Raw genomic sequence first — 27,596 nt, 5'->3', positions numbered from 1 at the left:
GTGGAGTTTTAGTGAGTCAGTATTTAGGAAATGTTATACTGTTACAAGATGAGTGGCCCCGAGTAAACTCTGAGGCTAAGCGCCACGATGAACAGTGTGAAAATTGCATCTTGAAGTCCAGATGGGCTGTAATCTCAGCACCTCATTTGCGATGTTATCAGGGCCTCACGCTTCATTTGCTGTTGAGATTGGATTCTTTCAGCCATGTCAGTAATTAGATATTTTAGTGGCTTTGGGGAGTTTCTGTGAACTGATGCAAATGCTTATTTGATTGTTATCTTGTTTTTTATTTAAATCTGCCCGAGGTTAATGAAATAATACTTGCAAATCACATTGTGTCTCTTTGAAGTTCTGAACAGTTGTTGGTACTTCAGTGATGTTGTGTTCTCGGTGGATTTTGATAAGAAACTAATGCTATTTGATGGATGGCTATATTTGGAATCATGTAGCGTGAACTGCATTTACCTGCTGTATCACTGTCGCTCTAAGGAAGTATTAAGCTGTAGAAATACTCTGATTCAGCTTCTCATTTAACTGTGAACAAAAAAAGTTATTGTCAGGATGTAGTTCTGCATGACTTATAGTGTTCTCAAAATAACTCATAATGCTGTTCTTGGAGTTGCAAGGTGTAAGGTTGAAGCTTTGCACTTTGCACTTGTGTTAATCCACTCAACCGCCTCAGTGAAATAACATTGCGTCTGGTGGTAGCTGTCGAACATTTTAACAAGCTGCAGGCCAGCCTGTGGGTAAGTCAGGCTCATGCTGTGCCAGAAAATATCTTTTAAACTCACAGAACTTCATTATTAATTCAAGCAAAGATCCCAGAGTTTCCTAAGACACCACATACTGTATGTCAAGATGCAGTCTGGGGGAAAGTGTATAAAATAATGCAAAGATGTGTGTTTTTTGCTGTTATGAATATTTACTCAAGGAAGTTTTGTGTATTTGTCTAAAGGCTTATCTTATACGATTAGTATGCGGTGTCAGTCAATGCTGTATTTAATGCTGTCCTTAAACGAATATGAGGATATAATAGTGTATCAAATAGCTTTGATGAAAAGCTGGAACAGGCTGATACAGAATATACAGCATATATGGGCAGATAATGTGGAATAAGATGATTTGATTATATAAAGGCTCTTAAAGGGACAAATCACTCCAAAATCAAAATTCCACATTTTTCCTCTTACCTTTAGTGCTATTTATTGATCTACATTGTTTCGGTGTGAGTTGCAGAGTGTGGAGTTATCTGCTGTAAAGATGTCTACCTTCTGTCCAACATAATGGAACTAGATGGTACTCGGCCTGTAGTGCTCAGAGCGCCAAAAATAGTCATTTGAAATAGTTAACAGTCATGTCTCTTTCTACTTGTAGTTTGGCCATGGCTGTATTAAATGACCTGAATATAGCATTCAAGGTGGGTCCCCATTCATACCTGTGAAAGTTGTTCAGCGGTGCATGAAGGCAAAATAGCGCTAACATAATAAGAGACTGGCTGGCTACTTCCAGTTTACTGCTCCAATAACTTGATAGGGGATTAAATGATTTAATCTAACGGCTCTTCTAGACTTTCCAAATTTTATCGGACCAACTTTATTAAATCCTGATAGTGAATTTTTCATTTTGCAGAGGTTTTGACCCTTAAAAATAACATCCACAGGTTAACAGACCTCTCTTTTTCCATGTCAGTGAATGGGGAAAAGTATTTTTTTGGGTCCCATGACAAACTTGCGAGTTATAACTCTATTGTTTTGCAACACAAAAATAGACTTCAAACCATCTTGGATTTTTGGAGCTAGAGGTGATCACATTTGGACAGGAGGGTGGAGCTGTGGGGGAATGAGAGGTGAATGTGACTGAAAGGACACTGTCTTCAGTATCTGCTCTTAATCATGCATAACTGTAAGTCCTTATCAAATGTAAACAAGTTATTTAAAAATGAAATTTTCCTACACTTGTCATAAATATGAACTTAGCTATAGAGACCAAAATCATCTTTTGTACCAGGTTGTGAATATGTTTATATCTGGGCATTTTAACATTAGGTTCTGTGGGAATCATAAACTGTGTGAGGATGGACGACACTTGTGCCCGCTATTCTTAAAATGAAGCCAAAATATCCGGGATACAGTTGCTGCCATCTTGCACTGGTGATGCTATTCGTAGCTAGAGTCTGCACGATAGGTGACTGATCTCCATGGTAGTCGAATTCCCTTCAAAACACTCGCTGAGAATATTGCAAGCAGCACCATTCAACGCAAGCGCATGGATTGGCATACACAGCTGTCAATCATGGTGGAAAGTCCCCTTTTTGTAGAATTAAATGGCTCATAAAAACCAGACTTAGCAGAAAAGTGGCCATCGGGATGATGAAAACTATCTTAAATGACAGAAACCATCTTTGGGAAAACATTTTTGCCGTCTACTTTGAGTTTTTAGTTTGGCCTGTGACTCATCCACTAACATGCAGAGGGCGAGCTTTATGACCTATACTGCAGCCCAGCCATCAGGGGGCGATCAAGATGTTTTAGCTTCACTTTGGGGGAGCTGTCATTTTGTACATTTTTATATACAGTCTGTGACTGAGATTTGCTCACTTTTGAAGCCAGCCTCAAGGTTGCCGCTTGGTGGTATAATGCATTCAATAAGTTTTAGTCTCTTAGAATGAGTCTGGATGGGACCAGGACACACCAGGCATACAGAACATAAACACCTAAACACACTGTGGCTGCTGTGTGGTTCTAGCTTTAATGTGGTGTATGTGAGTGGCTGCTGGCCATCTGTCAGTGTGTTTAACAAAACCAATACATTCTCAGTTCAAAGTTTAATCTCCCAGCATTCACCTGCATCTCTTCCTCTTATTACATCCCACTCTGACGTGTGTGTCCATCTGTAGCTGTTTTCCTCTAGCTTTACAGTATATGATTGATGGAAGGAGCCGAGCAGCAGAGACCGACAGAGAGAGGCGGATGTATTTATTGAAGCAAATAAAAGATGGATAGAGGAAGCGGGAGAGAGAAAGAGAGAGAGAGAAGAGCTGTCACGGGTTCTTGAATGGCACAGCAATTTCCACCTGCAAAAACAAGGCTTTTGAGTCCCCGCTGCACCGGCTCAGACAGAGTGAAAAGATTCTCTCTGTGATGGTATCCGACGTGTTGTTATTGCTTTCACTTTCTGCACTTTGAGCCTGCTAATGGATGTGCACCAGCGGCCATACATGCACACACCTCTCTGAAGTCACATTTTTGCGTTTCTCAAGTGGAAGCGCAATCAAAGCGTGCCTCTGTTATTCAGGCCGCTCAGGTGTCACTCCAAAACTAGAAAAAGGTGGCAACAAGAGGTAGACTTGCAGATATCCAGGCACACAAACATTTGCACATACTTTTATTTTTTCTGAACTCCAAGTGCTCTCAACTGTTCTTAAAGTAGAAACAGAAAGAAAAAAAAAATCTTCAAAGGCTGAGGCAATGCGAGGAGCTTGTGAAAACTGGTGTCAACAAAAAGTCAAAAGCAAAATAAGTTCCTTTCAGAGGTTGGAGAAGAATTTGCCTCTCCTGCATCCATTTTCTCAAAGCAGCAGAGATAGCTGGGTTATATATTACACCTTTCGGAAAGACTTAAGATAACACAACGGCTTAACAAATGTAGGAAAGACAAACATTTATGTGCACGCTGCAATAAAAAGTAGATGAGTAGCTTAAATGGACAAACAACAGGTGAGGAGATGTCACATTGAGGCTGGAAGTGTAAGGAGATGGATAGGACAGAGGGACAAGGTTATTATGTAGAAGAAAAATAAGGGCTGGAGCAAGGGGTTTCGAAAGCGGAGTGAACACAGCCCACTAGTTTATAAGTCATCCCGTTAAGCCTCAACAGGGAGGAAAGAGGGACAAAAGGGGGAGAAAAGGTGGAAAGGGGATGACTGTTTTGGAAGGGCAGTAAGAAGCAACGGGGAACAAACAGAGTAGCAAGAGGAACAAAAAAGAAGCAGCAAAGTAAAGTGGAGTTTCGGGGTTTTCCAACATTACAACAACATATTTATCACTTTTCTAGTGGTGTGGTCCAGCAGCTGCAGGGATGTGGAAGGATACCAAAATGGATGTGAAGGAGGCCAGCAGGAAGAGTGCCAGCCGGAGTCGGCGTGTGTTGGACAGCCTGCTGTTATGTACTGGGGACATGGAGCACATGGATAAGTACATGCAGGGTAGGAAAACTCTCTTCAATCCAAGTAAAAAAACATACTATTTCCTTTAAATAGCCTCACTAAAAAATGTTATAGAAATTGTTTTGTTTGCATTATTTATTTTCTTAATGCTATAATAACAAAAACAGATGACCCATGATGGTATTTGTAAAACAGAAAGAAAAATATCCAATTACTAACTATGTACTGTTATGATGCCTGTAATTAAATGTGTAAATTAGCATACCAGCAAAAAGCATTTTTTTGCCATGGACGTAGTTGTATTACCACTAAAATGGTCATTTCTGTGTATTTATCATAGCTACTTATTATTACAGTACATTAAAAACCTCTCAGAAATGGCAAAAAATCATACTCATAATTTTCTTTTCATCAAATATATAATGGAATAAGTTTTTTAATTCCATAAATTTTAAGTTTATTAAACTATCATCACTACCTTTACCATAAAATGCCAGTTCAACTATGTGGTTAATCATGGCTTTAGACTGTGGAAAAAAAAAAATCATGCTTACAAAATTGTTCTACTATACATACAATTAGAAGGTTTTTGGGTTTGTTTGTTTTTTTAAACAAATAATAATACATTTTATTCATTGGTGCCTTTCAGGACACTCAAGGTCACCTTACAAAAAACATCAGCAATAAAAAAGCATAAAATCACATATCATAAATGTTGCCAAAAAAGTAAACAGTATAAGTGATTTTTTTTTTAATTCATAAAAGTTCAAAAACAGTGAATTACAAAAAATAGGCAAGTTTAAAAAGGGGAGTTTTGAGGCGGGATTTGAAAATTTAAAAATAGTCAATTAGTCAGTTTTAGTTACATTAGCTTAGCATCACTACCTTAACTATAAAAGGACAAATAAAAAAACTTAACTAAAACTGTATGTTGAATAAAAAAGCCTACCTTTAAAAATACCATCTCAAACTTCTTGTGCGAGGTGAACTGAAAAGGCTCGCTATATAAAGACACAGTGACAACTAGTGGATTTTTTTTGCGTAACATTCATAAACTGAATAGTAGAGACAGCCCAGTCAGGTTGAGTTAAGTTCAACACATTTGTCAGATATAGTGACTCAAAATGTGCTCTACCAAACAGTTGAGCAGGACTTTAAAGGCATATTGTGTGCCATTTTATAAAATGTGCTTGAAAAATGCATAATTCATTATGGCTGAGCTGTCTCATAATGTGAATAATTACAAAAGTTTTCAAAAAGAGCAATTACCAAATACTTGGAATGTGTTAAACCGCCATTATAGTGAATAAATGACTCTCAAAAGCTTACATTTCCATTAAGATATGCAGATGCAATCATCAAACAACTCCCATGGTGACTGCTGCTGCACTCTTCCTCCAACATAAAATTATCATTTAACTCCCATCTTGATTCTTGTATAAAGTCAGGCAGGAATTGAGGCTGAAACCCAACAAGAACTTGACAAAACCCTATATTTGCATTAAGAAATCAAACTGAACAACATGTCTGCACTGCAGTTTAACTCTCTTGTCGCAATCCTTAATTCTCCTGAAAGATTTTTTGGGGAAAATTTGTTTTCTTTTTGTGTCTTCAGACAAGCCGTTTGTGCTGCAGCTGGCTGTCTGGGGCCTGAGAGGGGTGACCCAGGTGATCCTAGCCAACAACCCGCTGAGTGGTGCTCTCATTATGGCTGCACTGTACTGGGCTTCCCCCTGGCAGGGCCTGCTGGGAACTCTGGGTGTACTGGCCTCTACGCTAACAGCTGTTATAATGGGGCAAGACAGGTGGAATGACACAAAACATATCCAGAAACACACACACTAATGGCATAGACGCTCATAAAAGAGCACATTTGTATGTACATATTTAATGATGTGTGTACCCTGAAACTACACAACAGAAAAATGTCCCTCTTAAATAATCGAACCCTTGTTAAAAACCTGTCTGTTGCCTGGAAGCCGACCCTGTAACACAAGCCTATGATTTGCTCGACCTGATGGCTAAATTTGATTGAGGGTTCTACTCAAAATTCATGAGAATAACAGCTCCATGACTGATGGCCCTGTGTTAACCCACTCCCACTGCCTAGCAATTTTTATTTTGGTTAATGTCCTAATATTCAGCGTATGACACGCACAGTATAATAAGCTGATGCACAACCTTGTTTCAAGGTTTTAAAAATAATTCAGCAGAACAGGGGCTGCTCATGTTTTTAACTCTGACATGCTGAATGCACTTAGTGTCACCCCGGGGCCTCTGCTCATTAAAACTTAACAGTTTGTTTCACGAGGAGACATAAAAAGCTACGCTAATTTGTGTTTGGATTATGAGAGGAATCTTACTGCACATCATTGTATTACACAAATGTATTCACAATAGAAAATGCAAGCATTATTATGATATGTGAATCTTCCTGTTCTCTCTCTCTCTGTGTGTGTGTGTGTGTGTGTGTAGTGCTGAGGTGTCAGGAGGTCTCCATGGTTTTAACGGCATGTTGGTGTCTCTGCTGATGGGGGTGTTTAGCTCAGCTGGAGACTGGTACTGGTGGCTGCTGCTGCCTGTCTGCTTGGGGTCAGCTACATGGTGAGACACACTCACACGACAGAAGAGATGTGTTTTCCTGGATAATCAGTCATTTTTAGCAACTGACCAATAATGTTGTTTTTTTCCACTAATAACAGCCTCTGTGTATCATATGCCACTGAGAATGTACATAATAGCACAAATGCTTCAGAATCATTGACATTAGGCACTGAATATTTGCACTTCAAAAGCTTTGTCTGCTGGCTTATCCATTTATGCTATTTCTGTAATAAATCAATTCCAGACCCAATTTTTAAAGACAGAATGTCTAAACTCCAAAGACTTTATTTTATCACTGACGTTTCAATTACCATCTTAATGTACTTTCACACCAAAAGCTAAGTTCGCACCCAAGCAAAAATAAAGCCAGTGCAGAAGTACCAAAAACTGTCATTTTTGGTTCATCAAATGGTTACTTGAGGCTAGCACTCCCACTGTAAACAGCAGAAATCACTTCTGTCTTCAAGGGAACCAAAAGACACTCCGGCTGGTGTCAATCAACTTGCAAGTATAAAGATTTTTTTTCATCTACAAACTGGAGGCTAAAAATGAAATCCGCCAATGGCCCTCCTCTCACCACAACATACCAGGAGTGCCTCCGCATCACTTATGTACAGAAAGAAATGGATAGATCAGGAAATGCTTTGGAAAGGCTCTGTATTTAATGTCAATGTGAACACCATGTGTCTGAAAAAAGCATCTCCACTCTCTCGCCCTTCTTCCCAATCTCCAGCATCTTCCTGTTCAGCGGTCTCTCCTCAGTATTGGACCGTTGGGACCTGCCTGTCGCTGTGTTCCCCTTCAACACCGTCATCATCCTCTACCTCCTTTGTACCGGCCCAGACAACCCCTACTTCCCGCACCACCGAGCTACACCACCGGGGGCGCTGGAACTCAATGGCACCGAGCTCATTGCAGTTGAGGTAAGTTAATCCAACGTTTAAGTAAATGTTTGTTCAAAGGTTGAGTCAAATTAAAGGTTCAAAACTCATCATGACAAATCTCTCAAATCTTGGAGCTTGATTAACTTTATTAACAGTTTAATCAGGAGAAACTACATTTTTATGGTTATGGTCTCCCATAAAGTTCAGAAATGTGATAAATCTTTGATCCCATCATGATGTCAACATTTTAGGGGGGTAGTAATTAGTGCAGGAACATTCCTGCGATGAAGTCGAGACCCTAGTGGTGGTGAAGAGCTATCTAAAGCCTAAGAATAGGGGCCCACATGAAGCAAATATTTTTTAAAAATATATTTACTAATGTGCTGTCTTGATTTAAGAAAAAGAAAGTGTGTTTTCAACCTACAAAAACTCCTGATAACCAAAAACCTTAAAGTACCATAACACTAATGTCTAATCATTTGTTTTATAGGCAAAATACCATATATAGAGACATATGGCAGGTAAAAATAACAGTACAATTTAAATGGATTTTGAGTGTAATTCATGTAGAGGTCCTCAGCTGTTTAGGGTTTTCAGGCTTTAACATATTGTATAGTCACTGCTGTGTAAGGCTCTTTTTGAAAACAGACACAGATGATGACATTTTTTATAGCATTTTATTTCTACCAAATTACACCTACCAACCATATCCTCGTGCAAAGGGAAGCGTGCACCCACTGCCAGCTTACTGAGCACTGCTGAACTAGTTAACATTACATCTCAGCAGAAGAGGGTGCCATTAATGTTACGTACGTCTTTTTTCTGTCAGCAAGCCTCCCCTCCATCAGTAGATACACATTCACGGATTATCATTCAGTAACCAGGCCATGATTTCTGGAAGGGGACATTGCTGTTGAGTTTCTCAAATATATATACTTTTTGCACTATGAGCACTACAAGCTGAGTGTTATCTAGTTCCATTTCATTTGAGAGAAGGCAGACATCTCTACAGCCGATCTCTCCAACACGCTTCATCTCACACCAAAAAAAATCTAGATTGATAAATAGCTCAACAGGTAAGAGGAAAATGTGTCTTTTTAATTTTGGGGATTAACTGCGCCTTTAGTGATTTAATGGTAATTCTAACAAGTTAAAAAAACATTTTTATCAGCTCTCTTTTAATTTTGTGGCTCTTTTCCCTACTCAGATGGGAAGGAAGGAACACTCAATTTGCATTTTTTACAATGAAGGGATCTGGTAGAGTAACATTTGCAGTGATATTTGAACAGAGGCAACTCATCAGGTCACATGATCACAAAACAGGTGCAGATCATTAGCAGCCACAAAGGGAGCTATTAGAAAAGAAAGTATAGATGATGAAGGAAGAAAAACAGAAACCAAGCAGATTTAAGGCCAGAGTTGTCTTCAGTGCATCTGCCATGCTGCAGCCTGAGTGAACGAGTTACTGATAGGAGCACAATATGCAAAAGATCAGCAAGCTATGACTCACCAGTTACTTAGCAACAGATACTGTCTGAGCTCCCGTTTGGAAATTATAATCAGCCCAAACTGTTTTAATTTACAATTCTTGGTGATTGAAACTCATAGCGGAGGTAAGGCAATCAAGATGAAGTGTTATTATGTTTCTGTGAACTGAAATAGTATATAACATTTAGTAGAGTGTGAGAGTCAGTCAGGTTTCCAGGAAGGAGAAGTTGTGGGGGATTTATTGCTGTTGTTGAAGCCATGGAGAAAACAACAGCACCAAAACCTTAAGCCCTAAATTTATGTTCCCGAAAGTCCGCTTGATTAGGATGCAAGCTGTAGCACGGTATACCCTGCAAAGAAAATAGATAGTTTTCTTCGACCCCTGTATGGAGATGAAATGCAGTTGCCTTGAACTGCTTCTCACGAGACTTTGGCAAGAGATTCCAGACTCTCACCAGCTGCTGCGGTCGGCTTTTGATCTCCGTGAGCCAGCTGGCATCTCGATGCTTGAGGAGCGACTGAATTTTAATCTCTGAGCTTTTGTTTGGAAGCGGGCAGAACAGATTATGTGATGCGAATCGGAAAAGCTCCATCCTCTCAAAAGTAATGAGTGTACATAAAGACTCTACTCATAAGCAGTTGTGTATATGTAGGAACTTTATATATGTTTATACAGTTTTTATGGAAAACAAAAGTTCACATACATACAACAAACAAACAAAATTCCTATAAACATTACACACACATGTATATATATATATATAAAGAAAAGCAAATAATAGCTGATAATAATAAATAACTGAATTTATAGAGCACTTTTCATATCTTCAAGTGATTCACAATAAAAGAAATACAGTTGATGATAAATGAAATGCACCCTTAGTGAAAGTAAATACTACAGTGACCAGTAAGAATTGAAAAATGAAGAATTAATATAAAATTAAAATAAATTAATAATAGGTTTAATATATAGGGGTTTTTTTTAGGTCTTTTGAAAATGTTCAACGAGCCCACATCTCTCATAGCTTTTGGTATTATATAATTTTGGGACATAGTTCACAAAAGCTGTGTTTCCTATTATTTTTTATTTGTATAATCTTGCTTTATATCTGATCAACACTGCCAAGTTTTACCATTTTATTGGATTTTGGTCTGAGTTTGAGAGACAAAGATTAGGGTTAGTTTTCTTTGACCATCTGTACAGTGTTTGTGTCCACGATGGCGGCATGGGTGGTGGGCAGTATGAAAATGCGAAAGCAAAGCGTGTAGTTCATTGATGTTTTAAGAGACTTGTAGCAATAGCCCCAAGAGCCAGCTGAACACAACTGGATGACAAAAGTTGATGCAAAACAAGTCATCTGGTGGAGTTTCGCCATGGGAAGAGCGGGGAGATCTAGCCACTGGTTAGATTGGAGGAAGTTTACCACAGTTCACATACTATCCACATTGTTTTGATACAAAGCTGGTTGAAACTCATTTTTTATTAACAGATAAAAAGCTGTTTTGGCCACCTTCATGGAAAATAAAATTTAAATCCGAACTTAGAATAATGCCAGATGCACAAGTCTACAAGAGAATAGAGAATAGTTCAGGGGCCAGCCGAGAGTATCTCAGTTTTATTTTCATTTAGGGTTAGGTTAGGGCAGGGTAGGGAACACAGAGCATTGTCATTAGGCTCGAGCAAAATATATAGCAGTGTATCATCAGCATAACTATGGAAAAAAAAGTGTACCAGGACAACTTTCCTGTGCAACACTGAAAGGCAAATCAGATTTTTCTGATGTATGATACTCATAAGTTACATAAAAATCTCTCCTTGAGATCTCAGTATAACGGTACATCTTCACTGTATAAATTCAATATTTTAGAAGCATTAAACATAATACTGTATAATGGGTTATAACCTTGCTTCATTATTTCTTCAATGAAAAACCCTCCTGAAGCATAATACTGAACACACACAATAGCTAGACCTGTAAAAGGGCCTCTTGTCTTGGTTGTTGGATTTAGTGGCACAGTAAGAGCCAGAAGAGCTGAAAGATGTTATAAAAGTGTATTTCTGCACCCGCTGATCTGCAAAGTGACCGTGAAGTTGTCTTAATGAGATTACTGACTAAACCCTCTCAGCGATGTTAGGTGTCCTGAATATAAAGTCAAGATTTACACACAATTCTATTACCAAGCATCGCACCCCATGGCACAGTATGTCCCTCACACTGAATGATTACTTTCCACAAGTTTCAGTCCCTCCATATCAGATTATTTATCTCCCTGTTTCCACCTACATTTCATTGTCTCCCTCTTTTTCTCTTCCCTCCATCTGTCTGTCCTTTGACTCATAAATGCTGCAATTTTATTTCATAAAGTCCCTTTGGTTTGTAACTTGGGAGATCTAAAACCTCTAAATCCTTCTTTTTATCTCTCTGCTTCTCCTCTCCCCAGCCTCCATCCACGTCCTTGCTCTGCTATGCAAATCTCCTTCCTGCGTCTCCCACTTTCTTTTTCCATCACTTTTTAAATCTCTCTTTCATCCTCCTTTGCTTTGCTTCCTTGTAATTCAGTTTACGATAAACAACTACTATATGTAACCACAAGGACAACACCATTTTTTTCTGTTATGGCCCTTAGTGTGTATAGTCTTTTCCTCCCTCTCTTTTTCTATTTTTCCCCTTTTCATCCTGTTTTTCTTCTCTGTAGCTCTCCCTCTTCCTTTTTTTCTACCTATCTCCCTTCCCTCCATCCTTCTCTCCTCCACTTCTCTCCAGAGATGTGGATGACGTCAGTCCTATTTATATTTAATGTCTTCAGCTTTTCACTCTGCTGTGGATGGCGCTCTGGCTGCACCAGCACAACAGCGCATTCAGTCTCTCTGCACACAAACACACACGTGCATACACAGGGTTGTACACACTTAGATGCACGCACAGAGTTGCGTTGCAGCGATATAATTAAACACTGTTTATGACTTGTAAATATCAGCGACAGGCAGGTGCACCCATCCCGTCGCCATGGAAACTCCTCACTTCTCACTGACTGTTGGGAATGCAGCATATGTGTGTGTGTGTGTGTGTGTGTGTGTGTGTGTGTTTAATTGGGCGAATAAAACAGACAGATTTTGACAGAGAAGAGAGCAGCTGAATAGTTTCCACACATTTTGCATTATGTTTTTGTGATTGTGCTTTTACTTATGTTATATATACATATATATGACACTTAGAATCATTTGCAATATGCTACATAGTGCAAAGTGTTGTCAGAATCTTCCTAATTTGTCTCTCTTGTCCAGGTACTGCGTGGCATCCCCTTGGGTGTGGGTCAGATCTTCGCCTGTGGTGCCTTGGGCCCTTCTCTCCTCATCCTGGGAGCCGTTCTGCTCTACTCCCCCCTGCTGGCCACCCATGCTCTGTTAGGATCTGCAGTTGGAACATTAGCTGGTGAGTCTCCATCTGTGTGTGTGTGTGTGTGTGTGTGTGTGTGTGTGTGTGTGTGTGTGTGTGTGTGTGTGTGTGTGTGTGTGTGTCTGTGTGTGTGTGTGTCTGTGTGGGAGGAGTGGGAGCATCAGCAAACTGGGATTATAGTTGTATTCATTTGTAGGTCATCCTGTACTGTACTGACCTCATATCAGGTAATGGCTGGTGGTTGATATTTCACATCTTCAGTGCCAGTATCTCACTGTGTAACACTCTGTCCTGGGTATCATTACTTACAGGAAGATTCTGACACAATTCACACATAAATGTCAATTTACTAGTCATAGGGAGTTCTGCCGAACCTGTGAAAACAGTTGTGTAATAATGTCCTTTATAGTTCTTAAGGAGCTTTGTTAAGTTTTAGACAAAAAAACCCTAATTATGCCATCAGTGTTTTGCCAGCTTGGACATGGAAACATTTATGAAGAAAAGTGCAATGCCTCTGAAAGCAGCATAAGACAAGTGATGTTGCTCCAGATTTGAAAGGGTTAAGTATTATGTGCTCTACTGTGCCTTTATTCTAGACAGTGGAGGACAAGCAACAAAAGAGAGAAAGATGCAACAGACTCAAACCAGGGATGTTGCAGTTCATGGTCAAGCCCCCACTCAGTCTGATTTTCTCTCTTTTTTTACCCAACACGGAAATCCTTTATTATCTACAGCCACGTACACTTTGCAGGGTTGCAGTTGGCTCAAGCATATTCCAGCCATGGAAGGATTACTGAACTGGCCTACCAGGCACAAGCCTAAGGGCTCAACACATCAACCACCACAACATTTTCTATAAACAAATGACATTTCAGACCACAAAATAACCCCCCCGCCCAAAAAAAAAAAAACCCCAACATTGTGTTTTGGAGAAATGTTTTGTCGTTGGAATGTTGTAGTATCCCAGAAATATTGTTGTGTTTGACCCTCAGGGCCACCGTACCTGTACCCATAGTGTAATTAGGTGTCATTAACTTTTGTTTTAGGTAGCAAACTCCAAAATTTCACACATAGATGTCAAGTTCCTCGTCATGGAGAGTAATGCAGAACCTGTGAACACAGTAATGTAGTAATGTTCTCTGTGGCTCTGAAGGAGCTTTGTTAAGTTGGAAAAAATAAACCCTAATTATATCACCAGGGTTATGTAACAATACATATTAAAACATTAATAATAAGTGATACCATACCTGCTTTATTTGTTCTGCATAGTCATAGTTACACAAGCCACTGTACCTGTGCCAATAGCATAATGCAGTATCATAAACTTTTGTCTTAGGTAGCAGTATAAACCCTCCATTTATTAAACCATCAGCCAGGACCTCAAATAGATTGCAGGCTTAGCTCCCTGTATGGCGAATGTTGAATTACAGTACATTTTAACAAGGTTAAAGTCGGGTAGAGTTTATGAAGCCCCCTGGCAATGAAACAGAATGTCAGCAGCATATATAAGTATGAAACTATAAGATAGGCAGTAGCAGCCTGTGGGCAGCTCCAAAAGACACAGAGCAATTAGCCGGGCACCGATAACCACTGGCTTCTATACAAACACGCAGGCCCGTGGCTGTGTACGCCTTTTACTTCTGCATCACTGTGACCATTCATGGAGAGTGCGAGAGAGAAAGAAATGCTAGGAGTTTAAAAGGCTTCAGCCCCCTGCTTCCGTCTGCTGCTACAAGTACAATGCAGTCCTTAAATACTTTGGTGTGTGTATGTGTGTGTCTGTGGCTATGAGTCATACTGTAAGAAACAGAGGAGTGGGAGAGAGCTCGTACATACACACACTTGGACAAACCTGTAGATCCATGCTAACAGTGGCATGTACATGCACACACACACACACACACACACACACACACACACACACACACACACACACACACACACACAGTGCTACCACAAAAACAGCAGTATGACAGGAATGTGATCAAAGAGATGTGACTGCAGTGGGTTTGTGGAGGCAACAAAGCTGAGGGGAAACAACAACAATAGGAAAAAGCGGTACAGAAAACATGGGCTCTATTGCTGTCATTTGTGCATTCTATCTTCCTTCCTGTTTTTCTGTTTTTTTTCAATGATTTTTGTTATAGCCATGTTAGCCCAAATGAAGTATGAATTTATAGCTTTCATTGATCTTGGAAAGGTCAGCCCTGCTTTTCTTTTTTTTCATTTGGACACTTGTAATTTAGGGCTCAACAAGAGAAAGACTTCTTTCATTCCCAAATCTAAATTGCTGTTAGACTTTTAACTAATTCCAAGGTCATATTGTATTAAGTCTGTCTCATTTTTTCTGGTTGACTGTGAGTTAAAGTATTGATTTTGTTAATGTTACTTTGAATGACTGAAGGATAAGGTTTGCGATTTACAATTTCTATACATTTCTTATTGACAATAAGGTACATTTTTTATTTACAGCTAATGTTACTAATTAGCTGATGTGCATAGTTTAATACCGTGTAACCCTTCAAAACCTGAGAAAAGTGGCTTCAAAAGCATGACTAGGAGGCCATGAGCAACAAAAAAAGAAATTATCCAAAAATTTGCAAGAAATTAGTTGAAAGTACTTGAAAATAAACTGAAAATACGTTATAAACAGTTGTTTTTTCTTAAAAAAAAAGAATTACCTTGAAATTATTGAAAACAAAAAACAAGCAAATGGCCTGCAAAACATGCTTAAATTTTTAATTTAATAATAATAATTTAAATAATTCTGTAAAATAATTTTAAATATGCAGTTGTGATAATTCTAAACAGTTTTCCCAAGCATTTAATTTTTTTTTTGGCAATTTGTGGAGCATTTCTTACCAAATTGCTTGTTGCCTTTTTTCCCATGTACGAATTTAAACCAGTTTGCCTCGGGTTCAAAGGTTTACATACTTGTGAAAGGCGTCAGAGAGAGGCACAAGAAAAGTGATGTCACTCCAGTTTTCAAATGGTGAAATATTTATCTACTGGTATGTACATATAGGTGATTTTTTTTATTTGTTTATTTGTTTGTTTTTCAAATATGCTCGCTGTCCCTTTTCTTTAAAAAACAACAACAAAAAAAAGGACACAGTGTTATTTAGAAGGAGTACCTTGCCCTACTATGCCCCACTATGCCCTTAGCAGCAGTTTAAGGAAAGGTCACTTCATTCCTACCTGACATTTTTGGCTTAGGAAAGATGGTCTGGTAATAAAACTAGGCTGTCTATGCAGTTGAAAGACACAAGCACTTTTAACATTGGTGCTACATGACCAGAAAAAAAATGGAAAAAAAGGACTTTGGCATTTGCTTTTGCTGAAAAAGTATTACACCTACAACTACCAGAATGCACTGCTCCACACCAGACCAATAACCGCTCCCATTAATAGGGAACGTGATGCAAATTTGTCCGTTTGACACAAGGGCAACCGGCTCATAACAAACAATCTCATACTATAGTTAAATGGTAAGCTAAATCAAATTTTTGAAGTCAATTTAATGCAAGAAATATGCAACTCAGTAACAGAATATAGGTTTATATTTGATCAGCACTGCTAAGTTTTACAGTTTTACTGTTTTTCAGCCTCCGTTTTCACTGTGCAGGAAGGCGCTAGAAGGGGAGTTTTCCACAGATCATTGACACATACAACCCATATTGTAATGATACAAAGCTGGTTGAAAATTTTCAAAATATCCCCGCGGGCATACAATTTTCGAGGGGTTCAAATGAAAGTAAAAACTGTGACGGCCGACCCTGTTCTCCCCTATTTTTGCCATTGTTATCAGCAGAATTTGGACTTTTGCCATTGTTACATGCATCTTTTACTGTAGAGTTTGGTGCACCAGATGCACACATTAAATGTAAATGGGCTCACACACACCCATGAGCAGAAACAAATGAAGAAGTGGCACACAGAGGAGAGAGTTAAGAGTGCAAATAACTGCTACAAGGTCAGACTCAAAACTTAATCCTGCCTGACAAAGAACCAGAGGGTAAAAGAGGAATCAGTGTCAAGAGGCAAAGAAGAAAGTGTCAGACGGAGATGGAGAAAGGAGAAAAGGGATAAAGAAGGGACATAAATTGAGTGAAGGAGAAAAAGTAGTGCCAGAGAGAGACGCAACAAAAGAGATAGACGTTAATAAATGCATCAAAGGGGAGAGGAGGACTCCCGAAATGATCAAGAGGTTTTGACAGTGTGTATGTGTGAGTGTGTATACGGATTTGACACCATCTTCTTTAACACTTCTGAAAACAAGTCGTGCCCCTGACTCTGTCTTTCTTCTTATGTCGTACCTCCCCTCCATGAAGCAGCCCTTTTTTCTTGCTCTCTTTAATCCTTTCTTCTTATCAGCTTTCAAAACTCCTCTTATCATTTTTTTGCACTTGCATCATTCTCTCCATTTCTGCTCTGCATTCATTATCCTTCACTGCCTACACAGTGCGGAGTGTAACGTACTCTGGGTTGGTATCAGGAAGGAGGAGGTGGGAGTGTGTGTGTGTGTGTGTGTGTGTGTGTGTGTGTGTGTGTGTGTGTGTGTGTGTGTGTGTGTGTGTGTGTGTGTGTGTGTGTGTGTGTGTGTGATGTCATCACACCACCATTCCATTTGATCATAACTGCTAAACTGTGCCAAACAGCAATTATTCTATCACAACTTGACAAGTCACTGGTCACTATACCTTTTCTATCATCATCTTCATTAGTATATTATTTTCACCATCATTACCGTTGTATATTTTCATTGACGTCTCCGTGATTTTCCGTTATTTATCACTGTCATCACCGCATCATTTATCCCCACCTTTGCCGCTGTAGTCCCTGGTTTTCTTTTCATTTATTTCAAGGATTAAGCCGAAGTGAAAGACGAAAGGCATGCAGACAGCAGATGTTTAGAGATGTGTGGATCCCTGACGACAGACGAGGGAAATCACTGTGGCGCTCTATGAGTAATCATCACCTCTTAACGCTGCCTAGTTTGTCTGTGTGATGGAGCGAGGATGACAGAGATACAGTAGTATGGGTCAGACTGAGGAAGGAAAGAGACACCAGGTTGGTCCGGGACAGCCAGAGTGTGAGGCCATATTTAGAGCTGTCACTCAAAGCATTGTGGTGTAAACAATTCCCATAAGGGGTTTCCAGAGGAGGAGATCAAGGGCTGTATGTAGGCCAGAGCCTCGGGCTTCTGTTACAGTCATGATATTGAAGAGTTATTGTAGAAATGTACAGAAGTGTAATGATTTCACTTGAGGAAAAAAAAGTGCTTGTTGTTTTTCTGAATTAATCTGATTCTTGTTAATTCAGGAAAAACATGAACTGATTTTTTCTCTTCCCCAGGAACCTATTCTCATGATTTTGGAATAATTATCTCATTATTTTAGAAATAACAGCAGAATTTTATTTTATAATTGAATTTTTTTTCCTAGAATTCTGAGATAATAATTTTGTTAAAGGTCCAGTGTGGAGGATTTAGGGGCATCTATAGGCAGAAATGGAGTAAAATTGTGTTGTCATTAGTTTATAATCTGGAAATAAGAACTGCTGTTTTTGTCAGCTTTGAATGAGTACTGAGTACATATGCACATACAGCGCAGTCCTCTTCCACAGCATCTGCCGTTTTGTTCTTCAGTAGCCCAGAACAGGCAAACGTTTGCCACTGTAGTTCTCCTACAAGCTTGGCACACAGGAAAAGTTCTGCAACCTGGATGCCTCTAAATCCTTCACACTAAACCTTCAATTCAGAATTCACAAGGCATTTTTTTCTCAAGCGAATGCATTTTGCTTCTTTAAAAATGCTTTAAAGTGGGATCAAATCCAGGAGGGTAAAGCAAGTGAGGCAGCTGGAGGAGTCAACTGAGGTTCACTGTTCTTTAAGTAGCTTTGGATTTCTGATGTGAATGAAACCGCACATTAAAGGTATTTTTTAAACAAAAATCTCACACCTGCCATCTCTGCTGCGACATACTGCAGCAACAGACAGGAGAAAGAAGGAAGAAGCAAAGAACTCAATCTGCCCCAGAGTTTAGGAAGACATCATTTTTTAGGATTATTTAGTTACAGTCTTGAGACAGACCCCTGCACCATGTTACATAACAGCCCAAAAGGGTCAGACAATAGGTAGAGGCCAACTGGATTCTTTCTATCTATCTATCTATCTATAGTATCTATCCATCTTTATCCACCAAACATCTGCATGTTGACATCGTCATCGTTTGGATATTAGCATTTAGCTTTAGGGGATACTTTGCAACCAGCTCTGTATCATAACAATGTGTATAATAAGTGTAAATGAACATATTATACACATTGCATTCTGGTAGTTGTAGGTTTCCTACCTCTTGAGCAAAAGTGAATGCCCTTTCTGTGTGTTTTCTTTGATCATTCTCTTCAAAAGTATTTGCATCTTTCTATTGCATAAAGAGCCCAGTTTTATGAAAAGACTGTCTTTCCAGCCGTGAAATACTTCAGAGCACTTGAAAGAGACACTTGCACGGCTATAGATGCACTATTTAACTTCTTAGAAAGAAAATTCATTGACTTAACAGTAATGAGGATAAATTCTCACAAGATTAGCAGCATAAGAAGCCAGAGGAGGAAGTCAGAGGATTGTAGAAATACACCCAAACAACATCTGACATCTTGACAATGATAACTAATGAGCTCACATACAGAGCAATCCATTTAGCTGCATCCACAAGCAGTTTTCCCCTCAAAGACTTCAAGGGCCAGAATGATGGATTCACCAGCAGCATGAAGAGCAAAGACCCAAATGCAAAGTTAGCCATTACTGACCAGCATTGGAAAAAGAGGCATTACGTGCAGTTCATTTCAGCTGGTCATTCCAACCTATTGCACTGTCCTCCATTTAGTCTGCAGCCAGTCACTGTGGTTTGATGCAGGCAGCAAGCGGAAAAGAGGAGAGGATGGAGAGGAGATATTGGGCTTGATATGATAAGAGCTCTCTGACTCATTCTTTTTGCATAGACGATTACACTGGGAGTGACTCACACACACACAGAGACACAGGCATACACACGTAATAGAAAAACAGTAAAAATTTGAGTATCCTCTGGGGCCTCCCTCCCACATTGCCATTAGTTTTTAATGACACCCCTTATGTAGGGAGGGAACAAGCAGAGTGAGAGTGATGAAGGAAGCAAGGAAAGGAAAGAGGGAGGTACCGTGGATGACAAACGACAAGGGGAATGGTGACAATGAACAGGAAGACAGGGGGGAAGATAATGAGGTGTGGAATGAGTGCAGAGGGAGCTGGGGCGTTTATAGGCAGGCTGCAGGAGAGGGTAGCTGTGAAAGAGGCAAAACAAACAAGAGAGTGAAGAGGCAGTCCTGGGGTGTGGTCAGGCTGCTTCAGGACCAGACTGCTAAACTGCAGCCCACGATGCCTGGTAATAAGGAAATCAATCACAGCACAGCCTGTGGGTCATTTATCATTGGAGGAGCTTCCAAAATTTACTGTTACTGCAGATGAATTCTTTGGAATCCTGCAGGATTATTATAGAGGAGATGCAGGGTGGAGCAGTTGCCGACATGTCTGATAGCATTTTGTCATTTTAGGCGTTTAACTTTGTTTAGCATGGGTGGTCATGTGTTTTCTGCTAATTTAAATGGGTTTTAAACTGCTTCTTCTCTTAATGACAGAGTTGTGATATGACAATGCCACCAGACTATTAACCAAGGGATAATTCCTTCCCACTCACCCTGGAGCACATTTAGCTCAGCGCACGTGCATCACGTGTGCTGCTACAGCAAGTAGTGAGCCAACCGGTGGTCACTCTTCAGCACAGTCAGACAGTGTTCAGTAATTTTTTATGATACTGCTATTATTCGGTGAGGTAAAAAATACACTCTCTCTGCTGCAGAAATGCTGCAGGGTTCATGCTTCCACAAACATGAGCACTGTGTATATTAATGAAACAGTCAGTAAGCAGTTTTAAAGCTTTCCATAGCTGAGGAGTTGCAGCTGCCTTGGGTGGGGCGACAGGAGTGATGGACTCTGCTTACACACACACACACATGCACACACACAGATGCATTATCTTACCTTCTGGCTTATGTACAGGGAAAAGCAGAAATGCTCAAAAGTGCAACTTATTGACAATGCTGAATCCAGCTGTACAGGGTTACCATGTTTATTAGGTACTGCTACACCTTTGCAGTTGCATGCAAAGCAAAACAGCCCTGTTACACATGGCATCTTTGTGAATTATAATTTTCAGATTTTGTTGACACTGTGTCAGAAAAGCGTTGACTCAATTGGTAATCTCAAAAGGCTGTAAACGGTGACTGTGTTTACATGCACGAAATAATGAGTTTTTTGCCCTTATTCGGAAAAAGGTAGTATTCTTACTACACTGTTTATATGGCTAATGAAAATAAGTACTCCGCTAATATTTTGTTTACATACAACCATGATTATTCAGCTCAATGTGCTTTAACATGTTGTTTATTACATCAAAATATTGAAAAATGAAACCACTGGGACCACTTTTGCTTTTTTAAGCGTCAAAAGAGGATTTTTTTTTTTTTTTAAATTTTTCCACAAGTGGTAGGCTTGTTGGAAAATGTGAGCACAGCTTCCCTCCTGTATTTCTTCAACCACCTTGCAAACTATTGACTAGTTGGTTTGTGTACAGTGTATCCATGACAACTCACAGAGCTGACAGTGAACAGGCAAGAGGCCATGTGTGTGGCAAACTGCATTAAAAAAACCCAGATGTAATGTATACACATGTCCAAAGAATGCTTCTAGAACCTGAATAATATCAGCATATCCCTTAATCAGAAAATGTGTTGTTAAAGAAAAGGCCCAATGAAAATTTAGAACATTGACATGGAATTTGCTGTCTGCATGACCTGCATTAAATTCAGAATACGGTACTATTTAGAATATTCCTGTTATATTGGTGTGTATGTAAAAAGTAAGTGTTGTATTGGACTTTGTTGTATATTAAAGGGGTGTATTTTCACTCGTTTTTGATGCGCAAATTGAAAATGAGCATAAAAACAGGTAAATAAAACATCACAACTTAAGAGCAACTTCAGCTACTGAAAATCTTATTTTTGCCAACCTTCAGTAGTTTATCATCTCTCCTTGCTGTAGTGACGTAAAAGAAAGACAATGTGTCAGTACACTGAAATCACTGGTGAGGTCACAACTTCAACCAGAGAGAGCAAACTATCTCCTGGTTGTGCAGAGCATAATGCCTCCTCGCCGAATCTGAATGAAGCTTGCTGGCCTTTGCTGATCTCAGTGGCTCTACTCTTCCTGATGACATCGTTATTCTCCCTCACGTTTGGGTTGAAAGATGTGATGCAGCTGCTGCTGAAGGCCAGCAGAGAAAAGGTCAATGCCTCTGGCTGCACAGAGATTTATTTGGGTCAGCATGCTCCCTGTGCAGTCTTCCTATAGTGTCAGCTTCACTTTGTAGTGTTTGTTTAGTATGAATGTGAAGACACTGACCTGCTGTTCACCCACCTACTGCATCAGTGCTCTGCAGCAGTACCACAGAGACTGGATGGTAGAATCAGGACTGAAAAATGTAAGACCAAAACAAAACCCACATTGCTACCACTCAGGCTGTTATTGTAAAGTCATTTTAGGACGTGTGAAGATAAATATCATTATATAGCAACTTAAAAGTGTCCTTAGAGGTTCTATGTGATTGATCTGAGCCAATGCTTTCTCTTCTCTCATCTCTCCTTTTCTCATGACTCGTACAGTCTCGTTATAGTAAAAGAATTAAAAGACATAGAACCATTTATTTTAGAGTAACTCCGGCTCACTAGAAAAGAGACTGGCAGAGCCTTTGTCAGCACTTCCCCTACCGAGCCTTACTCACCACCATCACATGACTACTGACGGAGGAGAGACGGTCTTTTCCAAAGTGGAATTATCATCAGACAAAGCAGACGAAGATCATCTCGGCTCCTCCTTTGTGTTGCATCATATCCTGTAAACAGTGTTACACAAGTTTTATATGGAAAGGAAAAATCAACATTTCCTTATTAGGTTCTATGCAAATTAAAATTTGAAGGCAATCGCATAATAGTATGTGTCTAACACCACCTTGTGGATAATTCTAGTACAGCAGATTCAACAAATAATCTGTGTGTGTGTCTGTGTGTGTGTGTGTGTGTGTGTGTGTGTGTGTGTGTGTGTGTGTGTGTGTGTGTTTGTATGTGTATTTCTGATATGTTATTCCCAGCATTGTCAACAGCGGTGACTCATTGTTTTTGCAGTCAGACCTGTAAAGTTTTAATTGTGTGTGTGTGTGTGTGTGTGTGTGTGTGTGTGTGTGTGTGTGTGTGTGTGCCTGCCCGAGACAGGTTTATCCACAGCGGTGCGTCATGATTTGCTGTACTCAGGTCTCTCTGGGTTTAATGGAGCTCTGGGGTGCATGGCTGTTGGAGGACTCTTCTTCACCTTCAGCTGGAGGACTCACCTCTTTGCCATTGCCAGCGGTGACGCACACACACACACACAGACACACACACACACACACACACAGAGTTTATCCTTTTTAGAATATTGTGCAGTGTAGTGAATAGCTTTTTATAGTAGCTCTTGGTAAAACATCATCAACAACAACAACAACAACAACCAAAACACATGAACATAATTTTAAATTTTGTAATAATTATGATAACTACTGTAGTTGAGGTAACCTTAATTGGGTTTTGCACTGGTCTTATAACAAACAGATTTAAAACTTGTTGCTTCTGCCGTTATTCTTGCCATTATGCTACTTTGCAAATCAGGGGCAACAAAACAAACAAGCTGCTTCAGTGTACCCAAAGAAATACAATCTTTCACACTGTCTCTGTCCATGGTGCTGAAACAAATGCAGCCTTTCACTTTGTTTCTGTCTGCAGTGCTGAAACAAATACAATCTTTTATGATGCCTCTGTCCATGGTGCTGAAACCATCAGATTCGATGCAGTGTATACGAAAAAGACAATAATTAGATAGGGTTGCTGGTACGATCACCACCATAAAGTCATACAAATGACCCTTAATACTTTAATGATTTCTGAGACCTTTTTGTTTTTCTCATTTTTTAGACTTAATGATGGGACTCTCAGCAGCCCCATTGCAGTGGCTGTGGAACTTATGAACTCATACAAAGGAATTCGGCTTCATTTTTTAAAAACCTATAAACTCTTTATCTGGCGACAATCTCATTCTAATTTCACTTTGCATGATATTTACAAGCCAATTAAACAAGCCTCATTTTCTTAGCTCCCAAACAGTAGAACCCAGACAGTTTACATGGGACTTTGACAGTGACACCTTCGTTTGAGAAAGACATTATGTTGTGATTTTGTGATTTGTCTGATTCCTCTGACTCTTTGAAATGTCACTTACATCAATTCTGCTACTACATTATGACCTCATCTCTCTGCTGAACCAGTCATGTGCTGAATCATGTCTTCTTAGGCAGGTGAAGATAAACCTTGAGGTGTGTGGGTATTATGACTACAGACAGACAAGTTAGTCTGCTATTTTTACTGTTTTCCACCCATTTTCTTTTACTGTCATGTATTTCCTGCATGTCCTTTGTCATTTTCTCTGTGTCAAATAGTTGTAATCGCTTAAAATTCTTGTAATTTTGTCACTTTAAAGCTTGATTTAAATTATCTTTTTGGAGGTTTCCTGTTTCCCACTGCTGGTAGTTATGAATACAGACAAGCTGACAGAATTTAAATTGCAAGCTGGAGCGCCATGGACATTAGCCCTGACTGGTTTGGCAGGGAGCTAATCAACTCTCATTAGGTAAATTGGCCTTAATTAGAGCTTGCAATCAGTCTCCTATCAGGATCAACTGCAGCCAACCTTTGTACCTGCTACTGTATATACGTCAGCAACCTGAAGAGAGATACAGAGTGAGGATATATTTAGCCTAATTTCTTCTCCTCTGCATACAGCCTTCCTCTCTGCATACGCTGACATCGCTCTGAGCAATCTGCTGGGAACAGTAAGTACACACACTTCAAGCCATGTGTGTATTTAGCAGCAACACTGAGGAGCCTTCGGCGGTTCTTTTCATTTTTCAAAGCCTACGGTGACTCAATTTCAGCCTCAGATTTAGCAATAGCATGGCTGCAAAATAATGTCAAGACTGAAAAAAATAATGATTACACTTTCCTTGTTGAGCTGAAAGTGTTAATTCTTTCAGACTGTGAAAAAGAAACTGGTCAAAAAGCAAGATTATTTAACAGTGTTGCATCACTCTAGGGTTTTGTTGATTCTTGCCTGATGACTGTTGTGCAAAAACAAAATACTGCAGACAAATAGGAGTTATTGTACAGTCATTTTTCTCCCAATATTTTTTTCAGTCTTGTCTTTAGTAAGTGAACACACATCTTTTATACCTTCCTCAACAAAACCTGAAGTAGGCTAATGCTAAAACTCTCCGACTCTTTTTATGTATAGAGCTTGTAAGTCTCTTACTCACCTCACTATCTCTAATTCATTAAAGAAGTACCCTCCAAGCAACCATTAGTATATCAAATAGTCAGCCTGTGTTATGTTAAATTTATATAGAAAGCTTTGTTTTTCTTGCATTCCTTCACAGTGAACAAAGAATTCAAAATTCTTGATGGACTGAAGTCATAGGGGGCCGCTTTTAACAGCAGCAAAACTCTATCAAAGCACCTGTTTACAAACTTTCACACAACTCATGCAGTGCAATCTGGTTTCATTTATCCAGTCATATTCTCAGTACTTCTCAGACAGTATTTCAAGAAAGGGAATTGTACTAAAAGTAAAACATAAACATTTTCAACATCTTTTCCCTCTTCAAAGCACCACCTCAGTTTTCTACACTGAAAACAAATGCTGGTCTACCACTGTCTTGGTCAGTTTGTTTGTGTTATTGTGTGACTTCAGTGTTTTAAACGGTTACTTTAGTTTCACAAAAGCCACATGATAACACAGCAAACTGTTTGAGGCAGTGGTAGACCAGCAGTTCCCATGTTCAGCCAGGTAAAATTACTGTTTTTGTCAATGGAGTTTGAGAGGTTACACTCGATGTTCAGTTTTCTGTCGGGGAGGGCAAAGATGTTTGAGAAGTACTGAGAATACGACTGGGTAAATGAGACCTGGATTATACCGCACGCATTTATTTTTAGAGATTTATAGTTGTGTTGTTGTTAAACACAGACCTCTGTAACTTAATTCATTATGAAGTTAAGTTTTCCTCATGAATTCAGTGTAACATCGGGTGAGTAATTGAGAAACAAATGGTCATTTTGGGTGTCCAGTATTCCTGTAACTTACTTTTTCTCCACCTCTTCTCTTAGGTTGGTCTCCCAGCATGCAGTTGGGCAGCTACTTTGACAGTCACGCTGATGTTGCTGCAGACAGGCAGTTTAGCAGCGTACCGAATTCCTACTCATCAAGTTATGGCTCCTGAACGCAACCTGCACTCCCGCAGCCAATGGGAAGCTGGAAACACTGCAGACACAAAGAGCACTGATGTGTGATGTATTGTACCGTACTGTATCAGTACTTTGTTCCTCTGAGTTGGATGGGCTCAACATATATATACATATTTGGTATAAGCATTTTATTAATAGATTCTTTAGAAATACATTTTTAAAAAAAAAAAAAAGAAGAAGAAGTAGAGAAGTAGATTTAACATTTTGAGGAAGCTGTCACTCCACAATTTGTCCACAAGGTGGCACTGTATGTTCAGCAATGAAATGTTAAAAAATGTTACTGAGGCATGATAGTTGTTAAAAAAGCCTCTGTATTCAAAACTAGACATCTCTATTACATGTGTAACATTTCCAACCAAATTTTAAAACTTTTGTTATTCCAGTCAGTTTGAACTTTTTAATAAAAACAAACAAGCAGCCAATTTAAAGGGAAAGAAAACTTCTTTTAATTGGCATGAAATCAACAAATCAGTTCAGTAAAATCATTCATTTTTAAAATGACAGTTATATTACTGTTATCGTCAATAAAAACACAGACAGAATTCAACAGCAATTATTTTTTTTAACCCCTTCAGTACCCTGCATAGACACACTACAACATACGACTCCACGGGGACTCATTGTAAAAACAGACATGTATCTCAATGCAAGCAGACGGTGAGACAATGAGTTCACATGTGATGTGTTTCTGAAATGGACGGAGTGGTCAGCTGCTTAGCTCAGGATGTTAAAGGCAACTGTTTGAATCTTATTATTGTTATCAGATTTTCTTAAATGATAAAGTGAAGGTGTTCTGTGGTTCATTATTATTATCAGCCTTTTTTCACAGTGCTTCATGTTGCCTGTGTGAATTTTTTTAAAGTATATTTCCCCATCAACATCTATATTCCCAAACACACACACATGTCCACATTCACACACAAACCATACACCCCAGTCTAATGTGAAAAAAAAGAATAATAAATATTAAAAAGATTATTTTTTTCATACAGGTGAAATGAAAACACTGTCACAAACAATAACATTTGTTTTCTATCATCATGCATTTCTCTTTCAGTGCTGTCAGGATTATTTTTTTTATTTTTTTGTCTACGTCAGTTTTAGTTCTGGGACTAAATTCTTCTTTATCGTTAATTACCTCACAGACAGTGGTGATGAGGTTAGTAACAGGATGAAACATACAAAAGTGCCTCTCAGTCTGTGATTGATCAAGCATAAGAAAAAAAGTAGAAATATAAATACTTGCACAAACGGTACTTGTGTCTTTTTAAGCTGCGTTACAAAAGAATGAACATTCGTAGTTCTACGTACTTTCAATTGAAGATTTGATTGTGAGTGCTGTTGTGCTTCTTTTAGCATGACCGTGTGTGTTTGTGTTTTGAGTGTGTGTGTCTGCATGTATGGTTGTGTTCGTTATGGTTCAGAATAAAGGCAGAATGACATGGCTGTCTTAATCGGTATCACACACACAGACACCATACATGCTCACATGTGATGTTTACAGTATCTGACGATGACATGAGGAAGAGGTATCTCTTATATCCAATTGAACCCAGTGTAAACTTCAGATAAGTGTGT

At 39.2% G+C, this 27,596-nt stretch overlaps 1 protein-coding gene across 1 annotated transcript in view; it reads left to right on the top strand.

Annotated features, from left to right (window-relative positions):
• The window catches only part of LOC121962410 (urea transporter 1), a 91,512-nt gene extending 64,378 nt beyond the window's left edge, over window positions 1-27,134 (top strand). The window contains exons 3-10 of the mRNA XM_042512665.2: window positions 4,054-4,204; window positions 5,781-5,970; window positions 6,641-6,769; window positions 7,503-7,692; window positions 12,428-12,575; window positions 22,905-23,039; window positions 24,504-24,553; window positions 25,881-27,134. Coding sequence (XP_042368599.2) covers window positions 4,054-4,204; window positions 5,781-5,970; window positions 6,641-6,769; window positions 7,503-7,692; window positions 12,428-12,575; window positions 22,905-23,039; window positions 24,504-24,553; window positions 25,881-26,063 — 1,176 coding nt within the window. The 3' untranslated portion in view covers window positions 26,064-27,134. The remainder of the gene's footprint in view (window positions 1-4,053; window positions 4,205-5,780; window positions 5,971-6,640; window positions 6,770-7,502; window positions 7,693-12,427; window positions 12,576-22,904; window positions 23,040-24,503; window positions 24,554-25,880) is intronic.
• Window positions 27,135-27,596: the final 462 nt, after the last annotated feature.

The sequence above is a fragment of the Plectropomus leopardus genome, chromosome 23 (genome assembly GCF_026936395.1).
Source record: "Plectropomus leopardus strain MGB_pleo_1.0 chromosome 23, ASM2693639v1, whole genome shotgun sequence".
Taxonomy (NCBI): domain Eukaryota; kingdom Metazoa; phylum Chordata; class Actinopteri; order Perciformes; family Serranidae; genus Plectropomus; species Plectropomus leopardus.
Note: the sequence above shows the minus strand (reverse complement) of the source record. Positions and strands in the feature narration are given on the sequence as shown.